The 25358-nt window shown below is 38.0% G+C and overlaps 1 protein-coding gene across 1 annotated transcript; it reads right to left on the bottom strand.

The window, feature by feature from the left end:
• Nucleotides 1–17850: 17850 nt before the first annotated feature.
• lrrc32 (leucine rich repeat containing 32) lies at nucleotides 17851–24008 on the bottom strand. Its single transcript, XM_053645709.1, has 3 exons — nucleotides 23918–24008; nucleotides 22915–22990; nucleotides 17851–20657 (listed from the first exon to the last, which is right to left on the bottom strand). The coding sequence occupies exons 1-3, from the start codon at nucleotides 23932–23934 to the stop codon at nucleotides 18879–18881; spliced, it is 1872 nt and encodes a 623-aa protein (XP_053501684.1). The 5' UTR covers nucleotides 23935–24008; the 3' UTR covers nucleotides 17851–18878.
• Nucleotides 24009–25358: the final 1350 nt, after the last annotated feature.

Genomic DNA, 25358 nt, shown 5'->3' on the forward strand with positions numbered 1-25358 from the left:
TTGATGGAACTGTGATCATGGGTTTATTGCGTCAAAACTATTGCCTAATATGGTTCATGCTATATTGACTTTGTTATCTATCTCCACAAAACTTTATTTCTCTTACAATTCTGAAACTGCAGATGGAACTGACTCATCAGAAACTTATTTCGATATCCTCCAATCTTCAAAATGTCTCAAGAGAGCTGTATGAACTCCAGACTCTTTTCACAGGAAATCGTCTCATTCTGAAAGGAAATCATTTGATGTTCTTTCAGTCGTGCTGTAAGGCTGCTACGTAATGCTCGCTGTGAGGGCGAAAGAGTTTCACTAATGTAATGATGTTTTGTCTGGCTCGAATCTTGTCTGGAGCTCAAACTCCTCAGAGAGTCTGGTAAGTCCAATTGATTACACATAATTAGAATTCTTAAGAAGCTGTTGGCCTATTAATTCATTCCTCCACTGAAACTCAGACACGGTTTCCTCATACCAGTTAAACTAGGTCCTTGTGTGACGAAACCTGAACCTCACCACACAAACAATGCATTCCAGGGCTAATAATTGCACAAGGCAAGCCTTATATATTACATGTTGGATGATAAACGTATTCTCCTGTGTTTTTCAACAGAAAGAATTCGAGAAATTCATTCTTATACAAAAAAAAAACATAAACCAGTTAATCTCATTTATAATGGAAGTCTATGGGCAGCTGTGTGTACAGTTAACAATGTGAAAAACTTATTTTATAGAACATGCTGATGTATTCTGTAGCATGTTGCCACCTCACAACTGATGGGAGTTTCACATATTCTCCCTGTGTCCTTGTGGGTTTCTTTTGGGTTCTCCTGTTTCCTCCCACCTACCAAAAACATGTTAGTAGGCAGATTGGCTACTCGTAATTGCTCATAAAAGTCTCTGCGATAGACTGGCATTCCATCCAGGGTGTATTCACACTTCAGTGTTTCTGGGACATGATCTGGATCCTCTGCAACCCTGCCCAGTACAAAGCATTTACAGAACTTGTTGAATGTGTTCTTCTGGTGATGGACCTATGTTTTCAGAGATAAGAATAAGTGGCTATGCATTATATGGGTCTGACTGTTCATAGGTACCATCAAAGACGTTACTGAAAATGTAAACAACCATAGTTCCTTTTTACTGTGTTGCTCCACTGTTGTAACACTGAGAAAAAATATACTCAGTAAACAGCAAAATATTTACATATTAACAGTAAAATGAAACAGTTTTTGGAAGACTTTCTCTCATATTTTACTTTTACTGAGATTTTTAATGTTGTTTTGATTTGCATTATATTCTTCTGGAATAGAAACCTTTATTCACAGAGTTCAGCAACTGCCCTCAAAAGTCTATTATAAGTGAATCTCCATTGTTTTCTCTTTTTTTCTCAATACAGAAAACCGGGTGGAAATTAATGTCCCATGAAATCACACATGCACTATGGACACACACAGTGGATAGAGAGACTTTATTATTCCTTTAAAGTACTTATTAAATGATTCACTGCTACAAATCCCTGTATTTATTTTACTAAAAACTTTTTGCCAGACATGGATCAAGTATAGTCTCATTAATGCTAGATGTTATTTTATAGGATGTAAATCTAATCCATAATCTTTTCTTGAGCTATGACTGGGCTCATAACATGGAAATAATGCACAAGATGTTACTAATGTGTGATAACATATACCTGTTTAGTGTTTATAGGAATAAAGAAATTCCACTTTGCTGATTCTTTGTGCTGTTGGAGTTTTAATAGGCCTCCACATTTACAGCCACACCTGCACATCTGGAGTTAATCAAAGATGCTGTGTGTGTGTGTGTGTGTGTGTGTGTGTGTGTGTGTGTGTGTGTGTGTGTTTGCCTCTGACTAAGCATTACTTGACCTCTGAGTGAGTAGTTCATCAAGTCATTTGCAGTATGTGTGTGTGTGTGTGTGTGTGTGAGTGCACACACGCATGTGAATGTAGTCGTCATGGTCATGGTTGCATTTGTAACACGAGCATTTGAATTGCTCATCCCACACAAATGCTAACCATTGATTCATTCATTAATTGATTGATTGATTCATTCATCTTTTTGTTCAGTGTCACAGTCATAGCCTATCCAGTTAGCACTAGAGACAGACCAGTAATATGCCCTGGATGAGATGTCAGTCCATTAGCAACAAATGCTAACTATTTTTCAGAGAAATTACAGCTCCACAGGAGCACTGCAATGTATTTTTTTGAATTCCAAGAGATTATGTTCATATATGAAAAGCTGAAGAAATAGCAATGTTATCCCATTTATTAAAAAACATGGTGAAAAGCAAAGAAAAAAAACTAACTGATGCAAACTATAGCGTCCAAACAAATCTTAATGTATGCTATTCATCTTCTATCATATACTGACTGATATAATTAGCAAACCCTGAATTTTTCACACTGTTCCACTTCACTTCGTGCTGCATAGTTTGTTCCATCTCCTGTATCCTGGTGCAGTGGAAAAATGTAAGTCCTTGAACAAAACAGCAGACAGGAGAAGGGCTACATGAATAGGACACTTAACTCAGAAGAATAGTTTATATTGCATGTGTTTGGCGTAGTTTTCAGTTTGTTTTTCTCACATTCTCTTTTCAGAATTCATTCCTTTCACAATTGGATGTGATTTGCTTCATTAATCACATGGTTGAATTAACTGAGGTGAGCAATGTCAAGTGACCCTGATCTCATTTAAAACCACTATGAATAACAACAAACTGATTTCAATCTCGCCATGTGTTAGCCAGCTTTGTCTCTCAAAGGAATTTGTTTTTGAGGAAAATAAAGAAGTCCATCTGGAACAGACCCGTGACTGTGAATCAGATTAAGTAAGAGAAACAGAGTCTGTATTCAGTTTGCATTTTTTAGTCATTACAATGGCTGTAAAAGAACATACAGCTACAATATGCTAACAATTATGTTACAGATGTTCAGTATACAATCATCACAGGTGAAACTTTAGCACAAGTGCTTGAATTCCAGTATGGTTTCGAATACACCCTCACTGATTTCCCCTTGTCATTGTCCTTACAACAGGGGAAATCCATGGTGCCATTTTAAGGGCTTTATTAAAGTCTTCATTGGCTCAGGTAAAGTATGTTAGATGAACCATTGAAGGCCCAAGTAATAAAATCAACAAAATAATTGACTTTAACAACAGCATTTGTGAGGTATAAGAATTTTCCTGTTGTTATTGTTATTGTTATGGTTGTTGTTGATGGTGGTGGTGGTGGTGGTATTGTTTGTTTTTTGTAAGGTTTTTTTTCTTTTCAGAACAGCAAAATTCAGATGGGTGAAACTGTGGGTGAAAGTGTGAACACAAGCAAGAAATATACTTAATCATTTGAAATTATTCCAAGTGTTTCGAACTATACATCAAGTTACTTATCTGATATGTTAGTAATCAGTAAATGAATACATTATGCATGGCATAATGGTTTCAGGACGATGGTTTTAGGAGTGCACAGACTAGTTGATTCTTAGAGTTTTCACATTTTAAATGTAACCACTAAACACCACCTCTGTAAGAATAAAATAATTTTTAAAAAATAAGCTGTTTTAAAGAATTGTAAGAAAGAAGGCCTTTCTGAGAGAAATCCACATACTGCAGCATCTGAACTTCAGTATGTGGGCATCATTGGCGTTACAGTTGTAATCATTTGTTTTGGTGAGATAAGACCAAAATTGTGCTTTTTGGTCATGAAAACTATCAGCATGAGACTGTAGACAAGCAAATGCATTCATACTCACTGTATAATTTGCTGGTGGATCGCTGAATGACTTGGAGCTGTTTTGTGGTTTTTGGTTCATGGATTTTTGTAAACACTGACATGAGCTCTGCTAAGTACCAGGATATTTAAGCCCAAAACCTGGTTGCCTCTGCCAGGAAGTTAGGATGACTTTTTCAACAAGATAAAGGGCCAAAACATCAGAATCAACACTGAAATGGTTTAAAACAACAACAACAACAACAACAATACAAAATCACCTCATTCTCTGTATATGAACTCTACTGAAACTGTGGTCTGAAATGAAGAGGGCAGTTCACATGAACAAACCAAAGGATATACAAAAGTGTACACACCCTATGTACACGTATGAAGTATCACCATACATTTCAGCTATATATATATATATATATATATATATATATATATATATATATATATATATATATATATATATATATATATATATATGCTTCATGAAGGGTGCCAATCATTCTGGACATGTACTGTAGGTTTGAGTCAGTGCCTATAATGTTATATATACATACAAACATGTGGCATTGCTCCCATATGGCGCAATAGAAAAGCATTTGCCCTGTGAAAATAATAAAGTTGGCCATGCTTTCTGGGTGGGAGGGATGGCATAACTGTCTCTCACTCCCATTTCCCTGTCAATCACAGCAAAACTAACTAATTGTTGGTATTTGTGAGTTCATGTATGCAGAGGATTGGATTCCATGCAGAGGTTGGATTCCTTCTGCATTTCACCGAGTGTTACGCTCCCTGTGACGCAGCATGGGCAGCAGATCAAAAATTTAATATTGACTGGCTTCTCAGAGGAAGCACATGTTAGCCTTCACCCTCCCTGCTGGAGAGATGGCAGGTAAGAGATTTGGGAAATTAGTGGTAAAAATGATTCAATAGCAATGGCTAGTGTTAAACTGTTCCTAGTGCTAGTGACTAATCAGACAAACACAGTAGTATCTTCATCTGAGGTTTGGGATTCATAAAAAAAATACTTTCACTGGTGAATTTTAAATGAGGCTGGGACTGGGTGGAGTCCACAGTTAGGAAAATGGCCCATTTAATGTAATTTACTTTTCCCATTTCCAGTTTATATACTAGGACAAATGCTTTCTGAAGTGTTTGCTCATTGCCTGCCAGAGGTTCCTGGTAATGTTAACTGTCTGAATATGTTCTTGTTTAGAAAAAGGACAAGGATGTTTCTCCCAAAAGGGGAAATAAGAGATTTGAAATCATGGTAAAACTTCTTCAGTAATCAGCACTGGATTTTTCTTGTTATGTGGAATTGTCATTGCAATCTCACTAGAAGTAGACAGAATATGATAGTTCCTCATCTGTAATGACAATTGATTAAAAGGGTGATTTATCACATAAAATCTGCTGAGTCATATACAAAGATTTATAAATTAATATTTCATTTCACCACTAGAACTATATTTTTTATTCATATATTTAAAAGTTACTCATTGGACAGAAACTATTATCCAAGACTACCAATAACTGAAGTAGCATTCTAATTCAAACATCTGTCTCACATTGACAGAATTTATTTATCTATTGGTTATTCAAATTTTTTAATTGTAAGGTTTTGAATGATAACGTTTCCTGTTTTAGTAGTTACTGTACTGTCTTGTGTTGTTTGCACACGTTTGCACGTGCACTTTATGTAGAAATGTGTAGATCTTATTTAGTTTTGTGTTGTCTCATGTGGTTAGTGTGTTGTTTTATGTAGCACCATGGTTCTGTGTACTGTACCAGCTGTATATGGTTGAAATGACAATAAAAGCCACTTGACTTGACTTATATGAACATTTTTCATATATTTTGAATATCAAATTATAAATAGCTTATAGAAGTATAGAATGGAGCATATACGCACTATGGGTTTTAGAGCTAATCCATATTAATATGTCAGTTAAATAGCATTACTCTAAAATAACTCTGTCATGTTTAAAATATATGAGAATTTCATATATGAACAAAGGTCAGTATTAAAATCATTCTTGATTAAACGGGCAAAAAACGTTGCACCCTTAACAAAAGACTCTGAAAAAGAATTCTGAGCAGGCCAGAAAGAGATTTATTTGTAAAAGCATACTCATTTGATCATATCCATGCGTCTGTGAACAAAAAAACATTGCTTTCCTTCCCTGACTCAGAAAAGTGTAGTCTAGTAAAAGTTCTGAAAAGTGTGACTCAGTATCATGTCATAAAGGAGGAAAGTGAGTGCAATCTGTTTGCAGTTTGGAGACCACCTAAAGCTCAAATGCACAGTGCAATCAACCCCCATCCACATGCAGGACATCAGTCAGAAGGGTTTTGCCAGGAAGATGCTGTGTCCAACTAGGACTCTGCTCTTAGTGTTCAGGAAATTTCCCAGACTGTGGTAATAATGTATACAGTTAGAAGAAAAGGTTTGTGAACTTTAGAATTACTTGTAATCATTGCAGCCTTACAGCTCCAGGATCTCCAGTTTGATCTTGAGCTTGGGTGTGATTTTAAGGGTCCCTCCTGGGTTCTGGGTCCATCCTGACCCTGACCAGGATGAAGTGGTTACTGAATGTGAGTGAGTGAGTGAGTGATTGAGTGATTGAGGGAGAATTACCTGTACTTCTTTTTTATTTCCTCAAATGATTTTTAAACATTTAAAAACATGTAGCTATGTTTACAGTTCATTGCCAAACTCTGAATAACTAATGATTTGTTCATATCTTTTAATGTATTAATGAAAATTATTATAAAGTGTTTGACAAAAATATATATATTTTTAAACTATTTAGTTATTGATTTACTCATGTTTTAATGGACTGCTACCTTTAACAAATTTTTTTAACAAGAATCTATCAAAAATTGCAACAGATCATTTTAACAGCAACTTTTCAAACAACAATTTTGAATTCAGAGTCCCATCCTGGCTGTGTTTGTGCATAACACCCACTGTTCCCGGGAGATGCTTCAGATCCACTGTGGGATAGGCTTTATATCCATTCACAATGCTGTATTTTAATGGAAAAAGTACTGCAAACCAACACCAACATCTCATCCCAACTGAGAAGCATGATGGTGGGAGCATCATGGTTTGGAGCTTCTACCCTTGAGCTTAATGATGTAACAAGATCCAAAACACACTGAATCAAGAACAGTCCAATTGATATGGTGTGGCATGACCAAAATGGTGCTGTTTGTGCAAAAAAATATTGAAAAATATCTCTTCACCATAATGCTCATCTGATCAGCAGCCACAGGAAACATTTGGTGAAAGTCGTTGCTACTAAAGGAGGTTATGCTGGTTCTCTACCAGTTTCCTGAAACTGTATTATGATAGCACAACTTTAACTATATGACTATTTCATATTTTCTTCCTACAGTATACAATCATATCAGTATATCGTCATACCTCTGGCCGACTCCATTGTATAAATATGTTTAGTGAGAGATGTGAAACACTTCCCTCGTAATACACTCAGAAGCTGACCTACAGTAGACTCAAACCTCAAACCAAGATAGTGTGAAGGGGGTTTCAGATAGGGAATAAAGCCACAAAGAGCTTTACAGAGGCTTTAAAGTGTCTCACTGAATTCATGATTCTGAGTGGAGAAGACATGACTCTGCTGTGCATATAATACATATCTATAATAGCAGCTGTTGACTGCCATGTTATCAATTCAATCCAAGTTTGGGCTCTGTGGAAGTCCAGAGGGACTGTGTTGCAGCAGTCTTGACTTCAGAGGCCCATAGAGACTGCACTGCAGTGAGCTTGGACTGTGGGAAATATTTTGGTTGGCAAACGCAGAGAGACATTTTTATAGTATGTTTAGCAAATGACATTTTAAGAGAGTTAAAAGAGAGTGCACTAGTTGCATGTCTAGTGCTGGTAATTTATTTGCTTTACTTCAGTCTTACATTCCCATAGTGCGACTGCTAGTATACAAAGTGACTCATTATTACACAGAAATAATTATTTAATTTGGAATCCTTGAACCAAAAACATCTTGTTACTATCTGTTAGTTTGTTTAGGGGTAGCCATGGAGCTCCTCATAGCTCTCAGGCAATGTGAAACAGATTCAGAAACAGCTTTATGGAAATATGCACTCTATTGGTAGAATAAATAAATATCCTCATTTACTGAACTAAAATTCAGTAGTGAATTAAAATAAATCACCATAAGTGAATTAAAATAAACCATGTAAACAAGACCACGAGAATGGTTTCACTGAAGCTCTGGCTGCTGCTTCACGCAGGGTATGCCATAAAAGAAAAACAAATGTGTTCCAGTGGAATGGTATCCTAATTGATACCAGTTGTGCTTGTAAACTTACTCACTATGAGGAGATGTTAGTGGAAGGTGAGAAGTATGCAGGATCTCAACACACCACCCCTTTTGGCAAAGAGCAAAGCATGTTCCCTCTCCCAAACCATGTGAGCAATATATATAGACCTATAGACCTATACAGAGCTATAGGACAGAAAAAACAGTGAATCTTTATTCTGCTAAAGTTGACCAGTGAATATGTCTCATTTGACCCAAAGGTGGAATAACCCAGTTATAATAAGTTGGAAGTAAGAGACGTGCAGAGTAAAGGTTTTTTTTCTTACACCTTTACACAGGTGCATCTCTAATGAAGAACAGGCCACCAAGCTCAACACAAAGAAAAACAGCACCTAAAGTATGAGGTGAAACAATCAACTTGGCATCCAACTCAAAAATGTGATATAGTAGATATATTTCTCAAGCACACCTGGGTATGTATATACGGTCATGTGAAAAAATAAGTACACCCCATGGAAATTGTTGGCTTTTTTGACATATTTTGACAAGCAAACATTTGATCATCTTTGAAACAGTGCTTATTAAAAAAAAAGTTGATATACTTGAACAAAACCACAAGGAAAATTAGCTTTTTCAATCATTCATTCAACAGAAATATGAATAGATGTGATATTCTTCTGTTTAAATAGTCAATACACCCTTGGCCTCAGATGCTATTATTGCCTGCTTTAGCAGAAATTACTTCTTGTAAGCGTTTTGCGTAATTGTCCACCAAGCTTGCTGGAATTTTCAACCATTCTTCCATGCAATATTCTTTCAGTTGCAAGATGTTTGAGGGTTTTCTTGCATGTACTACCCGTTTCAAAATCCCCCCCCCAACATTTCAATGAGATTCAAATTCAGGCTTTGACTAGACCATTCCATTTCTTCTTTTTGAGCCATTCCTTGGTGGATTTGATAGTGTGCTTAGGATCATTATCCTGTTGAAAGGTCCACTTTTGGCTCAACTTCAACTTTTAGACAGATGGCCTTACATTATCTTCAAGCAATCTTTGATTTGATGCAGAATTCATAGTTGAATCAATGAATGCAAGCTGTTCAGTCTCTGAGGCAGCGAAGCAACCCCAAACCATAACATTTCCACCACCGTGCTTCACAGTTGGTATGAGGTGATTCTCCTGAAAAGCTGTCTTTGGTCTGCGCCAAACATATCTGCTGTTACTGTGACCAAACAACTCTATCTTTGATTCATCTGTCCAGAGTGTATTATTCCAAAAGGCCTGGTCTTTGCCTATATGCTCATTGGCAAACTATAGTCATCAAAATCTTTTTCCTGACACGCCTCCCATGCGGGTCAATTTTGTGCAATCTCGTTTTGATTGTAGAAGCATGCACTTTGACACCAACAGTTACAAGACTTACTAGCAGATCTTGTGATTTTTGGGGAAATTTTGGGGTTCTTTGAGACCTCTTTTTGCATCAGACTTGGACTGAATTTGCTGGGATGGGCTATCCTGGACAAATTGGCAGTTGTTTGAAATCTGTACCATTTGTAGATGATTTTCCTTACAGTGGAATGATGTATTACAAATAATTTGGAGATGTTTTTAAATCACTTGCCAGACTCATATGCATCCACAACCTTTTTTATGAAGGCCTTATAGAACTCTTTAGATCTTGGCATGATGACACCACACACCTCAATAACAAAGGGGACACGAAACACTAGATATGAGAGGGGTATATATAAGACAGGTTCCACCTGCACTCCCTAAGCAGATTCTAATCACTGGCACCCAATCTTCAACACCTGATTTAATTTTATGGATTTGAAGGTGTGATAAATGAAGGGGTGTACTTACTTTTGCATGTGACTGATCAGTTTGTTTGTTCATTTAAATTGTGAAAATTACTACAAAATGTAAATTTGATCTCATTTGATAGAGTTTATCAACTTTATTAATAGGCACTGATTCAGAGAGGATCAAATGTTTGCTTGTCCAAATACGTCAAAGAATTTTGACATGGGGTGTACTTATTTTTTTCACAAGGCTGTATTTGTCATTTTAAAGATGATGCATTAAAAAAGTGCCTCTGTAAAATATGTACACTTTCCTAGAAGCTGACAGTTGCCCCTGATTCTGTTATTGTGAAAAGATCCCACTGGCGTCATGGTTAAATTAGATATCCCTTACTCTGTTTCTGTCTTCTTGCAGAAACTCAAAATGAGAGTCTTGTGTGGAATATGTACCTGTGGCAGCGGAAGAAAGACAAGAAAACAAAACATTACCACTTAAATTAAATTGTGATGAGTCATACCAATTTTTTTTTTTTGTTGCTATTTCTGTCTTTGACTCACTGCTGGTGACATGGTTTCAGAAAGCAGACTATAAAAAAAAAATGATGCTTTTCAGTGTAGCAATACTATAGAGCTTAATGTATACTAGACACCCACCCCCAACACACACACACACACGCACACACACACACAGAGGAAATATTTTTGGATAATACTTCTAATAATTCACCCATACATTTTCCATATGGCTTATCCAATACAGGGTCGCAGGGGAGTTTGGAAACTATCCGAGGGGACTCGGGGCACAAGGCGGGGAACACCCTAGACCGGGTGCCAACCCATCACAGGGCACAATCGCACACTACTGACAATTTGGAAATGCCAATCAGCCTACAAAGCATGTCTTTGGACTAGGGGAGAAAGCTGGAGTACCCAGAGGAAACCCCAGAAGCACAGGGAGAACACACATACTCTGCACACACAGCGTGGAGGTGGGATTCAGGTCCCCACCCCCGGAGGTGGGAGGCAAACATGGTAAACTCTAAGCCACCATGCCCCCATTTCTAATAACATTCAGAATAGTATCCTGTATTTTCTGCGTACAGGGCTAGAAGTCTGTAATTTAAACCTGTTCTTCATCAAACGTGGGTTAGCATTTTGTGTAGTACACTAATCCGTAAATGATGTTTTGGAATGTAAATGCACCTCCCGTCCTCACTTAGCAGTTACTGTATAATGCATACAACATTGTTGAAGATTAAGCACCCTTTAAACTATGTAATGAGCTAACAAATACCAAGCCCCACTCACACTCAGCAGTACAGCAGTCTGGAAGGGAAGAGTACCTTTCATTTGTTGAAATAATCCACTAGTTTGATCATTCCACAAAGCTTAGCCTTGTAAGTAAGTGACCATTGCTGTTTACCATAGAAATAGTTTTGTGATCAGCTGCAGCTGTAACTCAGATTCCTTTTTCACATGGTGGGTCGAGTCCAGTGGGTCCTTCAAAGACATTTCTGTATACTTCAGTATATGGTTTCACATTTTAGACATTAGTTCATAGCTAATAAATGTGCATATAAGTTGTGTATACAGAGGTTATTTGGCAGCTTTAGCTTGAGAAGAATCTGCTGCCATCCACCTTCCAGCAGGACAACAATCCAAAGCATACAGCAAATCAAACTCTCAATTAGTTTCAGAGAAAAAAAAATCGAGGTCTTAGAATGGCCGAGTCAATCACCTGAACAAGATTTAAAGACAATGTGTTTAGAAGAATGGGCCAAAATCACACCTGAATACTGCGGCCCATTAATTTCTTCATACAGGAAGCATCTAGAAGCTATCATTAAAAACAAAGGCATATCCACTAAGTATTAAATAAGTTTCAGTTAGCGTGTTCAATACTTTTTTCCTGTGTCATTCCTCTTTATTACACATAACTTCATTTATGGACTTTAATGTTGTGAATTCTTTACATTTCCAGATTTCTTGAGTTAATACTGATGTCTGGTGAAAATTTCATGTGAATAACCTCATTGGAAATATATTTACTGAAAGAAATGTTGGCGCGTCCAATACTTGTTTCCCCCACTGTATGAGAACACAAGCCCTCTTTGATTTAAGTTTGTATGCTAGTAATAAGTTTAATAAAGTACTGAACATTGTCTTTCACTGCAAGCTAATTCTGCAGCAGGGGTAGTTGTATTAGTGCACACTAGTTGAGGGAAATGGTGGCTCAGTGGTTAAGTCCTGATGTCCTAGGTGGTTGTGAGTTCTAATCTCAACACTGCCAAGTTGTCATGGTTGGGTCACTGAGCAAGACTTTTAACCCTCAACTGCTCCAATGTATCCTTTTTAAGAGTAGCCATTTCAGAGAGATTATCTTGTGTTAGCATTTTATGGATCATTTTACAAATCATTAATTAACCTGCACATTTCCAGAAACATTATCATTATGGACAATGACATAAGAATATGAGAGCACTAAATAAAGCAATACCGATTCTAATATTGTCAAATAACTGATGAATTATTTTCTTATATGCAAAGTTTAGCTATGTCTAATATGTGACCCTTATAATGAAGTCTTATCAAGATATCATTGTAGAATTCCATTACATAAGCAATGAAGATAGGGCTTGAGACAGAAGTGCTATTTCTGCACTGGCCTTTCCATGCTGTTCTGAAGAAGATCCACCTCCAGTGAAATGATGAGCTCTGATGTACTGTAGTACTTCTTCAATCTGCAGATTCAAGATCACTCAATGCCACTAAATCAGTAAGGAAAGCTGTTTTAAGTGCATGGCTACAGGCAATTCCGTGACTGTGAAATGTGGACATCAGAGTAGTTTCTGGTGCTATAGTACCACATACTTTACGCATTCGATTCTTCCTTGTTCCCATAAGGGATTATCAAATTACACGAGCCAGTCTCACACTTACTGAATCAGTGAAATCAGGGTTGTTTCTTTGTACATACCAGGACAGATTTTCTTTTCTTTTTTTCTTTTTCTTTTTTATCACACTGTAAATCTACATAATTATTTTTTGCAAAGCTTTAGGATAAATTAGAAAACAATTCAGGCCTCTGACTTCAAATGCATAATTGATGTATTTATTTATGTAGTCTTTTGCCCTTGCGGATACAGAAAGACTTCCTTTTCATTCTATTCATCCTCCGCTAACCTCAATTTAATTATCTGACTCAAATATCTCACTGCATGTAGGGAGTGCTTTTACTTAAGCCTGTAAGGAAGTCAACAAGTTCTGCTGAATTCTGACCGGATGAAGCTCGCTGCTCAGAGGATGTGAGATACCCCGGTGGATGTGAGACTGAACGTAGCTTCATAGTTTATCTCAGTGACCATGTGCAATGCTGATTCACATGTTAAACCTCTCTTCCATCCACATGACACTTAGCCTGACTAAGATGATAGTGATCAGTAGACATATGCACATGTCAATGAGGATGTTACAGAGATGATCACTTCTCTCTTTCCCTCTCACTCTGCTTTTTCACTTTATGTGCTTAAAGCCTTTGTAGATTGCTTGCAAGTGTCATTTTAAAGCTGGTGGTGAATAATACATGCTGAGTTAGTGTATATCTGTGTGAGTGGGAGGGAGAAAGTAGACAGCAGAAGGAATAAGGACTGGTACCGTGGGTGGGGGGAAAACATTTCCGATGGACAAACAAGTTACAGGAGAAGAAAGAAAGAGATTAGATCCTTAGATTAATTATGTCTGGATCCACACAAAACTGTCTCTCATGCTTTGGGTTTGGGGTGGGGGTAGGGGAGGGGATGCTGGCTGTCTCATGTCTATTTTATGTGAATTTCAGTTCACTTTTATTGCAACAGTAAAGGTCTGTATGACTATATGTGTAGTTATGGCCACATTCCACTGCAAGGTGCTGGATTGGCTCTGTCAATGCCAGATCAAAGAAGTTTCAGCTTGGATCATTATTAATTAATTCATTTAATCATTCATCTTCAGTAACCGTTTTATTCTGCTCAAGGTTGTGGTGCATCCGGAGCCTTCCCCATAACACTGGACACAAGGTGGGAGAATTCGTAGGGCACTTTGGATCATTTTTATTACGGTGGAGTGGCTCGATTTATGTCCCAGGGTGCCCTCATGTCTGGGGTACATTCTAGCTCTCCCTTTGAGTTATGCTGTCATGGCTAGCCTTGCTTGCACTCTGCACACACTCTGCACACACACAAAGTACATAGTCATTAACCATTACGTGACAATTAGCATACCTTATGATCTCTCTCTCTATCTTTCTCTCTCTCTCTCTCTCTCTCTCTCTCTTTCTTGTTACACATGCTACTCCTGAGATAGCAGTGATCCTGACCACTTCTGCTCTCTGGACCTGCCTGATCCATCCTGATGTCTTACTTCTGGTTGCGTTCTCATTGTTTGGAAATCACTCGCTGTTGCTGAGGATGGCCCTGCATGGACTAAAGATCCGTGAGATTACTCAGTATGGTAGCACTTAGAAATCTTTTTTGTCTTTGAACTGCAACTGATATGAACATGAATATGAACAGTTTTGCTACAATAGCTTTAGGACTACAATTGCCATGAACAGTTCTGCACTCTCCTGCACTTGCACTTCTACTTTCTGATGAGGTAGTAAATGGTAAACGGTCTGCACTTATATAGCGCTTTTATCCAAAGCACTTTACACGGTGTCTCATTCACCCATTCACACACACACTCACACACCAATGGTAGCAGAGCTGCCATGCAAGGTGCAAACTTGCCATCGGGAGCAACTTGGGGTTCGGTGTCTTGCCCAAGGACACTTCGGCATGTGGAGTCATGTGGGCTGGGAATTGAACCGCCAACCCTACGGTTAGTGGACAACCCACTCTACCACCTGAGCCACAGCCGCCCACAGTACACAATTATAGACGGGAATCCTCTCAAGGTTTCTTCCTCCTGTTGCCTCAGTTGTCTCTGGCTTGCTCATTAGAGATAAACTTATCAATTTAAAATTTTTATACTGAATTTATATATTTCTGTAACGCCGCTTTGTGACATTGTCCATATATACAGTATATACATGTGAGTATAAATATATTTCCTCAGTACAACTGCCTGTTTTTCGAAAACAGGCTCTGGATCCACTGTAACCCTGGACAGGATAAAATAACTACTGAAGATGAATAAATGAATGAATGAATAGATGGATTAATAAATTGACATTTGTTTTTTGATCTTAGTTTGAAAGTTACAGGGTTGTTATGTCTGATATTTAGAGAATAATGTATGAACAGACACTATACATTGTGTAAAGCCCTAGGAGTTGGCACACTAGACTGGATTTGAATTTAAATTAAATTTGATTTCAGCTGGAAATATTTCTCTTTATTTAATTTTTTCAAAACATTACTATGCTATACAACTTGTAGAGACCTGCACTTGATTTTAGTTAGGAAGGGGATGATGGGGCAACTGTGGAGATATAGTTGCTTCTCTGCCTAATGCCCCACTTAACCAGTCACTGGACTTTTGCTGGACAGCCTCCTCTAGGAAGAGTCACAGCTGTGATTTAATTGTGCTCTGCAGGAAGTTTGGGATATTTTTAATAACCAAACTCTGATTGATACTTTTCCAGAATGTTGTCCTGGACTTGTTTTGATAGGTCCTTAGTCTTCATGATGTTGTTTGTTTAGATGTGTCCTCTAACAAACTTTTAGTGGTTCCAGGAACAGGTGTATTTATACTGAGATCACACGACAGTTTAATTGCACATAGTTAAACACCATTCAACTAATTATCTGAGTTCTGTTGGCAAATGATCATACCAGAAGTAATTTAGGGGTTTCACAGCAATGGAGGTGAATATTTATGCAATCACAATTTTTATGTTTTTTTTCATTTGCATACTGTATAATCCATCCATCCATCCATCCATCCATCCATCTTCAACCGCTTACTCCTTTTCAGGGTCGCAGGGAACCTGGAGCCTATCCCAGGAAGCATCGGGCACAAGGCGGGGTACACCCTGGACAGGGTGCCAGTCCATCGCAGGGCACAATCACCACATCAATATTATGGGCTATTCTGTGTAGGTTCATATACTATATATGGTGGAATAGTTCAAAGGGGGTGAATTCTTATGCAATGCCCTGTACACACACACACACAATAGTTTGTAAGCATTTATTCTTTTAAGACAATGGACTATTTAAACATGTTCTCTGGTATCTCTGATGTTCTCTTGTTGTTTCTGGTACATAGTTTATATCATTGTTTTTTCTTTGCATGGATACCAAATAATTCCTTATATGTTTAAGAGGTATTGAAATAATAATTATACATGTTGTATTTAATAGTTGTTCTATATATTATTATTATTATTATTATTATTATTATTATTATTAATAATAATAATAATAATAATAATAATAATAATAATAATAATAATCAATCCTAGCCTCCACTGGCATTCTGGGTCAGGCCGATGGCACGTAACAGGACCGGGTGTGAACAAACTCTATTTATATGTACTGACCATTTTCCTCTCAAGCTGCTTCCTGTTTGGAGAAGCCTGATGGATATTGTCCTGCTGTCTTTCTGCCAGCCAGCATTATATTAATACAAACACGTCTCACACCAGATAATTCCATCCCTTATACACGCAATTGCATGTACAAACGCACAGGCCTGATCTTTCTAAACAAATTTTGGCACAGCTACATTTTATTATATTTAATTTTATATTTATAGTTCTACTAAATATCAATGAAGTTTAACAGTGAAGCATTATAACATTAGTACACACTTATGCACAGATCATTTATTTAACAAAATAGGGATATTCATAAATATACATCTATTCATTTACATTCATCATACATTTGTTTTTGTTTTTTTAGAATTCCTTTATAAAGAATAAATATTTAGTGGAACAAAACAGGAGACTCAGTCTGAACAGAGCAGTGTGTAGGTGTGTATATGTGATCACTGCTAGTTTCGGCTGGTGCAGCTTGCGTGGGATGTTAAACAAGAAGTGGTAGTGACCATGAAATACATAAGAGGAAATATCTTATCATTACAGCGTCAACAAGCTATGAAATGAGCTTCTATTTATACACAAAGAGATGACACACTCAAACACACAGGGATTTCCTCCTGTCTATTTCAGTCATGCCAGGTCCTGGTTTAGACAGCAAGTTTACACTGCTTCTACCCTGAAATCTATTAATAAAATAAGCTCAATGAATACTGATGCTACATTAAATCTGATACTCGGATACCTTGAAGGAATATTATACATCCTTTAGATTTTTGAAAATGCAAATAAAATGACTATTTTCCATCAGCAAACAGCTACATTTAGGCTAAGTAACAAAGACATCTTATTCGGATTCAGAGCTGTGAAGACCAAATCAATAACAGGAAAGGTAACTGTAGCAGCCCTAAAGCTGTGAAAACATGCTGTAGTTTTACTGCAGGTGTCCGGACAGCAACATTTCCTCTGCTGTGGCTCGGTTAAATCATATCTCTCACACACCCACACTTCACATGGTCTCTGTCTGGTCCCATGACACAAATGCCACTGCCCTTCAAATCATACCAGAGGAGCATTTTACAAAGCTAGATTTGCTTCTTAGGGAGTCAACCTAAGGCTTTGTTAAAGTTATAAATTCACTAAAGTCATCAATGCTATTAGCCTTAAGGATGAAGATAGGGTTTAGCTAGTTAACGTTAGATAACTAGTGTTCGGGACTCGGACACAGTCTCAGTGATTAAGTCTAGGCTGAAAATATATTTGTTTAGTCATGCTTTTTGTGAATTTTTTTCTTAGGTAAAGGAGCAGATCTACAGCGCTCACGGGCACAGAGTGTTGTAGTGAGCTGGGATGTTTGGATGCTGTCGCTCCCCAACTTTCACACATTCACTCAGGTTTGTTGATGGTTGAGTGGCTGGACGCCTTATGTCCCAGGGCACCCTCATGTTTGTGTTACCTTCTAGTTATGGTGTCATAGCTAGTCTTGACAGAGTCCCTGTTTGCACTCACTCAAAGGACATTGTCGTTAACCATTACGGGACAATAAGCATACCTAATAATCTATCCTTGCCACCATCACCTCTGGCTTGCTCATTAGGGATAAATTCATCTGTTTAAAATCTATATCCTGAATGTATATATTTCTGTAAAGCTGCTTTGGGACAATGTCTGTTGTTAAAAGTGCTATACAATTAAAGCTGAATTGAATTGAAATGAATAACTCCAATCAATTAAAATGTGAATGGTGTGGATCTTATTAAGTTTTAAATCCCGCTTTATTCTATACCCCTATGTAGAACTGTAGTAGGTACAACCTTTATAGTGTTTGATGGGTTTTGTTATATGTACATATTGCATTTCACACATCTTTCATATTCATATATCACAGTCTTTAAAGTGCAAAAGAATAGTTTTCTGGGGAAATGTAGTGACCATCCAAAATGACAGTACTGACATTATAATAAGGACATCTTCGCTAGATGTGCAAAGCCAAGTCACACTTATAATGTTGGTCCTTCATATTTCCTGTCATTGTTTCATTAAGTAAGAGTGATGGTTTCTTACTTAATTTGTGCTGATCCTCATGCCCCTCCTCTTATATAGAAACCTTCTTCTTTAGGCAATTATATCAGGCTTATGTGTCTAGTCAATTTTGCTTCTCTGTTTTGCTGTAACATTGCACATTTCTGTTAACAGCCTTAACATAATCCCTAGTGTTTCAACCTGGTACAACCATTTTAGCCATTTCCCCATCACACATATTTTCAGTACCTCACTGTGGAGGGACCTTCTGCTGAACTCATGTGATACCAGTCACATTTTCATCAGTCCTTGCTTCCATGTAAGGTTATTCAGCATATAACTGGCTCCCCATTCTTTATAATTGGGCTATTCTACCTGATGGAGGTGAACTGTTTAACTGTCATTCAGATGAAAGATTTTGTCTTGTGGGTCAATACCTGACATCTGACAACCTTAACATAATTTTCTTGGTTTCCTTTCTATAATATTTTAAGCCTTGTAACTGTTGCTGAATTTGTGACTTCTTGAGTGGCACAACTTTATGGCCACCAGCAAAACAATCATTAGCCCCAAGACTAGTACAGCAATCATGGCAATTACAAACACTTTGCTGTTCAGAGTTTCACAGTGTTCAGATTTCACGTCTCTGAGGTTGACGGTACCATACCCAGCATCCCCTGTGTATTTGCACATGGCATTGTCAATGTCCACATGGGCCTGTTGCACCAATCTGATCAAATGCAAGTTTTCACAGCAAATGAGTGGATTTGAGGCAAGATAGAGAGTTCTGATTGTCTTCTCTATTGCCAATACTGTGGAAATGTCTAGGATCTTGATTTTGTTGTTCTGCAGATTCAGAATCTCAATGGAAGAGTCTCTGCTACCCAGAAACAGGCCATCTAACTGGTTATTGGGCAAATCCAGAACCTTCAAGCTGCGTAGAGTTGATAAGAGGCTGATGCTAAGCTTTTCAAGCTGGTTTCCTCTCAAGTACAGGTGGGTGAGGGACCGCTCTAAGCCTGAAAAGGCCTGTTCACTGATTTTCATGTTAGGGTTCAGTGATAGGTCCAAGATGAGTAATGGGGTTTCCTGGAATGCATGTGCAGGCAAGGAAGTCAGTTTGTTCTCAGATAGGTAAAGGTATCGCAGGGTAGGGATAGAGAAGAGAGCGACACAGCCACTGGTTTGGTTTTGCTGTGGACCACAGATGCTCAGCTCATTAAACTGAAGATGCAGGTTGGTGATGCTGGGTAAATGAAAGATTCCAGAGTCCAACATCGTGAGAATGTTGCCCTGCAGGTAAAGTGTCTCCAGTGCCTGCAGCGTGTTTTCCATAAAGGTCAGGTTCTGCAGGTTGTTGTAGCTCAGGTCAAGGGTCTTCAGTGCATTCAGAGGACTCCCAGTGTCCATCATGAAGTTGTCTAGACAGTTATTGCTGATGTTCAGGGTATCCAGAGCCTCCAAACTGGAGAAGAAATCAGGAGGCACAGCCTTGAGCTGGTTATAGCTCAGGTCTAAGTACAGAAGTTTGGGAAGAAACTGGTGGGTTTTGCTGCTGTGGAGTGGAAAAAGAGTCAGTTCTTCTATGTCCCTCAGATACTGAAGCTCATCATCTGGACCTGTGCTGTTCAGGCTATGCAGTTGGTTCCGTGAAATGTCTAGATAGATGATCTTGTTCCTCCTTGGCAGGACAGGAAAGTAGTGCATCTTGTTCTCCCTCAGGTCCAGGTAGAGCAACTCAAACTCTTGGTTCGAGTCAGTGCTTTGGAAGGAGGTCATGCTGTTTTTGCTCAGGTTTAATGATCTCAGCTGGAACAGGTTAAAGTCAGTAATGCATGAGATTGAATTCACTGATAAATCCAGCTCAGTGAGATTGAGCAGAGAATCAAATGTGCCCTCCTCAATCTCTAGAATGACATTGTTATGTAAATCAATGTTTCTTAGTGATAGGGAACCACTGAAGGTAGCATTGCCTATTTTTGTTATGCTATTTTCATTTAGAGAGAGGTTGGTAAGAGCAGGAGCATCTCTCAGAAGATAGTCAATCATGTCTGTATATAGGCCATTTCCAGACAGGTCAAGTTTCTGGACTGTAGAGAGTGGCCCCACATACTTTTTCAGAACTGCATCCAGAGCTTTCAGGTGAGTCATGTTCTTGAGATCTGACTGGATAAACTGGAGGAGTTTGCGAGAAAGATTGAGTGTATGGTTGACAGTGAGTGGTGTACTGTTCAAGCTCTGATTGCTGGGGTCAGTTTCACTCTGGAGCTATGGAGGAAAACAAAGAAAGAGCCAATTTAACTCTGATATTCCTAAATTCCTAATAAGGAGTAGTCAGAAACTGCTAGTCATTTATGGTACTTTTCCACTGTACAGTACAGCTTGAATCGACTTGACTCTGCTCGCTTTTTGGGAGCTTTCACTGTGGATAGTACCTAGTACCTGATACTTTTTTAGTACCACCTCGGTCGTGTTTCCAAGCGAGCGAGAGTAAGGATTCTCCTTAACGAGTGGTTCTGTATTGTGCCTGAATAAATGTGTCATTTAATGCATACTTTGCGTATGGTAAAATACTATTAATTGAAAATTGTGTATCATTTATCTCATTACAGGTAAAATTACAACAAAGGTTTCTGTCTTGGATTTTTAAATCTCGCTTGTTACAGATTTCCAAACAAGCATTTATCAAAGTCACGCCTGTCGCAGATAAATCTAACTCAGTCATATCAAGCACTATGTAGGTTCTAGAACACCGTTATTTTACATGCTTAATAGGGTCCATGTTCAGTGAACAGGAAAGGCATTTGGAATAAGGCCTGACTGTGTATTTGTACAGGGCTTCGAAAATACATGATTATTCCTGCGTGAAGGCAAGTGGAAGATGGCACCCACGTTGAGGCAGCACTAAACTGCAGTAGAAAAGCAAGATCGGAAGAATAAAGTGAGCTGAGTCGAGTCGAGCCGTACTGCGCAGTGGAAAAGTGGCTTAAATCATAGTGCTTTTGCAATATCTGTCACCAATATAGTGGCAATTTCCACTATAATGGTACACAAATCATCAACCATCATGTCATCTCTCATTTCTGATGCTCCATTTTTGTCTAGTTTTGTCTGGAACATCTTTCAACCACTCACACATCAGCATACTTATAATAACTGTAACTGTACACAAGAGGTTTCTTTTGACACAAGCGTGTCAACATATTTATAGCTCTGGTACTGGCATTCAAGGACACAAATGTTTTTTCTCAGTCACGGCAAATTCTAAATCTGTGACACCGAGCAATTATCCTTTTCATGCAATGCTAAAATATGTATGAGCAATGAAAGGATGCAGGCACAAGTGGCACTGTTTTACCCACCAGTTCCTTCCCATCAGCCATATGTTGTGTCATATGCTTCGGGGAACACTTGTGTTCTCTCACATAGCTCAAGGTGATTTCCTACAACCATTAAAGCCAGTAAATGTTTGTGTCTCCTTTACCTAACATAAAAACCTAATCCTCAGTAACTTCTTTATCCTGGTTAGGGTGGAATCAGAGATTATCCCCAGAACACTGGGGCAAGAAACTGGTACAATAGCCAGTCCACCTGCTAGATCAAACCCTGGCGCTGTAAGGAACCAACTCTACATGCAGTGCCAGTGGTTTAATCCTGAGCTCGGTTTACTGTATGTAGAAACATTTAGTACGTTTTTCCTGTCTCTGGGGGGATTCTTCTGTGTACTCCGGTTTCCTTCCAACTCTCAAAAACTTGCTGGTAGTTACCATGCACCATGCACCTCACCAGGATAAAGCAGCAAATGAAGATGGATACACAAATATGCTCATCTAAAACAATCACTTTTGCACAGTCAGTTTTCTCCTCCTTGTTTCTATACTATTCTCACACATTTCCATCTTACTTCCCTTTTGTAGCTCAGTTGTTTTATGGTAGAGTAACTGAGCAGCCAATCCATTACCGACAGCATTTCTCTTGAAAGAACCCTTAAGGTATTTGTTGACAATAGAAAAAATCACAAAAACTCCCTAAACATTTGACAGTATGATTTTACAGTTATGTTTATTTTTAGTTCTACCTATGCACCGCCCAGGATCTAAGAACAAAAAATACTTAATTATCATATCAGTGTCTTGAATTTTCCAATATGGCATTAAATTCAGTTTAAATTAAAGACTAAATTAAACAAACAAACAAAAAAAATCATTTTTTAAAAATAAATTATAAGCTCTAGTTAATCTATAAATATACTGGATTACCTCACAAAGCCATTATTAATGAGGACAATGCATATAACCATAAATAAAATATGTCATCCCTAACAACTCACATGAACATGATTTATTTATTGCTTTTGATCAGTATCTTAAATAAATCATCAAACGCATTAAATCCAGAATCTTTTGTCAATTTGTGTTCAATTATGATAAACAGTGTAGTTCACAACAAGTGGGAAATCCTGTCCATTATTTAAAACGGTCTAATGAACTCATTTAATTCTAGAGATGCTCAGAATGTCGCTTACCTCTTGGCAGAGTGAGATTTGTAGTGAGAGTAAATTCACACTGAAGAAGAGGAACCACACCTGGGTGCTCATCATGCTGCAGGAATAGAGAGAGGACAGCTTCAGCACACAAATATACATACACAGGGGCAGAGAAATAGAACTCAGCATTCAATATATATTCTTATAAGGAAGTGTGCGTCTGTTGTAATATACATTGCTCTTACTACTACTACAGATGCACACACCTACACACTATAAGCATTATCTATTTTTTGAAACTGACACTGTCAGGATTTCTATCATTACAGATTAGCGATGAAATGGAGGATAACCCTTAACTTATTCCATTTTCAAAGGAATCTTTTTGACATACATGACATGCCAGAAGAGCACACTGCAGAAAAAAAACACATTATGTCGTTTCAGTTCTCATATTCATTATTTCATTTCTGACGTAAGAGGAAGCACCCACATGTCAGACAAAAGCTGAAAGTTTAGTCATCACTGGAGGAGGAAGGTTTTTGGGGGTGGGTGTATATGTGTGGGGGTGGTGGGGGGTGGGGTACAAGTTCATGGCATTTTGAACACTAAATGCATATTAATCGCTGCCTCTTTCTTTAGGACTTTAGGTCTGCTGACAACATGAATCACATCATTACACACATACACACACTAAAAGTCCTGACTTCTCAAAAAATCAGTTTCAGGCAGATGACCAGATACACACAGCGTGAGAGGATAATCATCTAACTTCCTGTGCACTTTTTCAGGATACTGTTACGTTTCTGTTACTCAGTTACAACACATCTCTATGTAGATCAAAAAGGCATCACTCAGACAGGACCCTGCATTTATTTATTTATTTATTTAATTTTTTATTTTGTATCCAATCTGACCACACCAGGATGCACAGAGAGAGAGAGAGAGAGAGAGAGAGAGAGAGAGAGAGAGAGAGAGAGACAGAGAGCGCATATAGAGGACTGAGAAAGAGAGTAAAGCTATTCTTCAGCTATAAACGTACCTTAGAAGTGACTGCATCTTTGCTGCTATCTCTTGAAGAGGGTGTCAGACATGCTCGTGCTCATGCTGCCTGCAGCCTCTCAGTCCAGCACTGACACAGTGCAGCTGGTTCCATTCCCTGTTCTTTCCTCTCCCCTCCCTTCTCTCCCTCCCTCTCTCCCTCTCTCTTTCACTCTCTCACTTATAGACATCCTGTGAGAATATCCTGCATTATTGTTATGCCCCTACTTTCCTTCTTTGGCCTTACCTTTTATGGAATTGGGGAGCTCTCTCTCTCTCTCTCTCTCTCTCTCTCACACACACACACACACACACACACACACACACACACACACACACACTCAGAGATAGAGAGTACCTAAAGTGAAAAACTACAGCTGGCCTCTGAGAATGAATTCTGTTTCACTGCTTCTCATGTCAAGTCCCCATTAACTGCTGTTGGTTTAAATGAGGAAAAAAGTCAAATACATACTTACTGTGATCTGGACCGCACTTCCATGGACAAATCTTCATTTAAAGGTCCATCTCATTTGAAAGAAGATAGAACATGAGCAGACAGTGATAGGCAGGCATATATAAGAAGGACAGCCTGTATTCAAATATAGCCTGCTGTCAGGGATTTCCCTTGTTTAGGAGGCCTGATCATTAGAGGTTAGGGGCACTATATTATATTACTATATATTATTATTATTATTTTTTTTTTGTTTCAAATGTTGTAAACTGTCTGTTACAATGATTTCACTCATATTTTCACGACATAATGTGTGTATGGACTGTAAGTATAATTGTAGGTATATTGTAAATATAAAATATAAGAGCAAATGCATTCATAATAATAATAATAATAATAATAATAATAATAATAATAATAATAATAATAATAATAATTTGATTGAATAACAGTGCTTTATTGTACATTTATTGACTAGGAGGCAGAAACTATCCTGCAGGTAAGACTTGCTCACAGGAAAGTAAACAGCTCCCTCTAATGGCAGATGTCTCTGCCATTGATTTCAAAGTTCAACATTTGAGCAACTGTTGAACATATTAAGAGTATGTTTAAATAAGCAGTTGGAATAAGAGGTACAATTGGTTGTACTGCGATGTGTGATTTTAGATTTCAGATGATAGTAACAGGTGCAGAAGGAAATTGCAGGAACACATGTGACACATATTCTTATATTTTCAGAAATTAATGCAGTTTATGCCGTTTGATTGACTGGCACTGTAACCAGTGTGTATTCCCACCTCTCAGCCAACAATTTCAGGATAGACTCTGGGTCCACCATGATCCTGACCAGGATAATGATCATTTATACAGAGCTCTCCACTAATATTGGCACCCTTGCTAATTATGAGCAAAGAAGGCTGTGAAAAATTGACTTTATTGTTTAACCTTTTGATCTTTTGTTAAAAAAAAATCACAAATACTCTGCTCTCAT

This window comes from Ictalurus furcatus, chromosome 16 (genome assembly GCF_023375685.1).
Source record: "Ictalurus furcatus strain D&B chromosome 16, Billie_1.0, whole genome shotgun sequence".
In the NCBI taxonomy this organism is placed as follows: domain Eukaryota; kingdom Metazoa; phylum Chordata; class Actinopteri; order Siluriformes; family Ictaluridae; genus Ictalurus; species Ictalurus furcatus.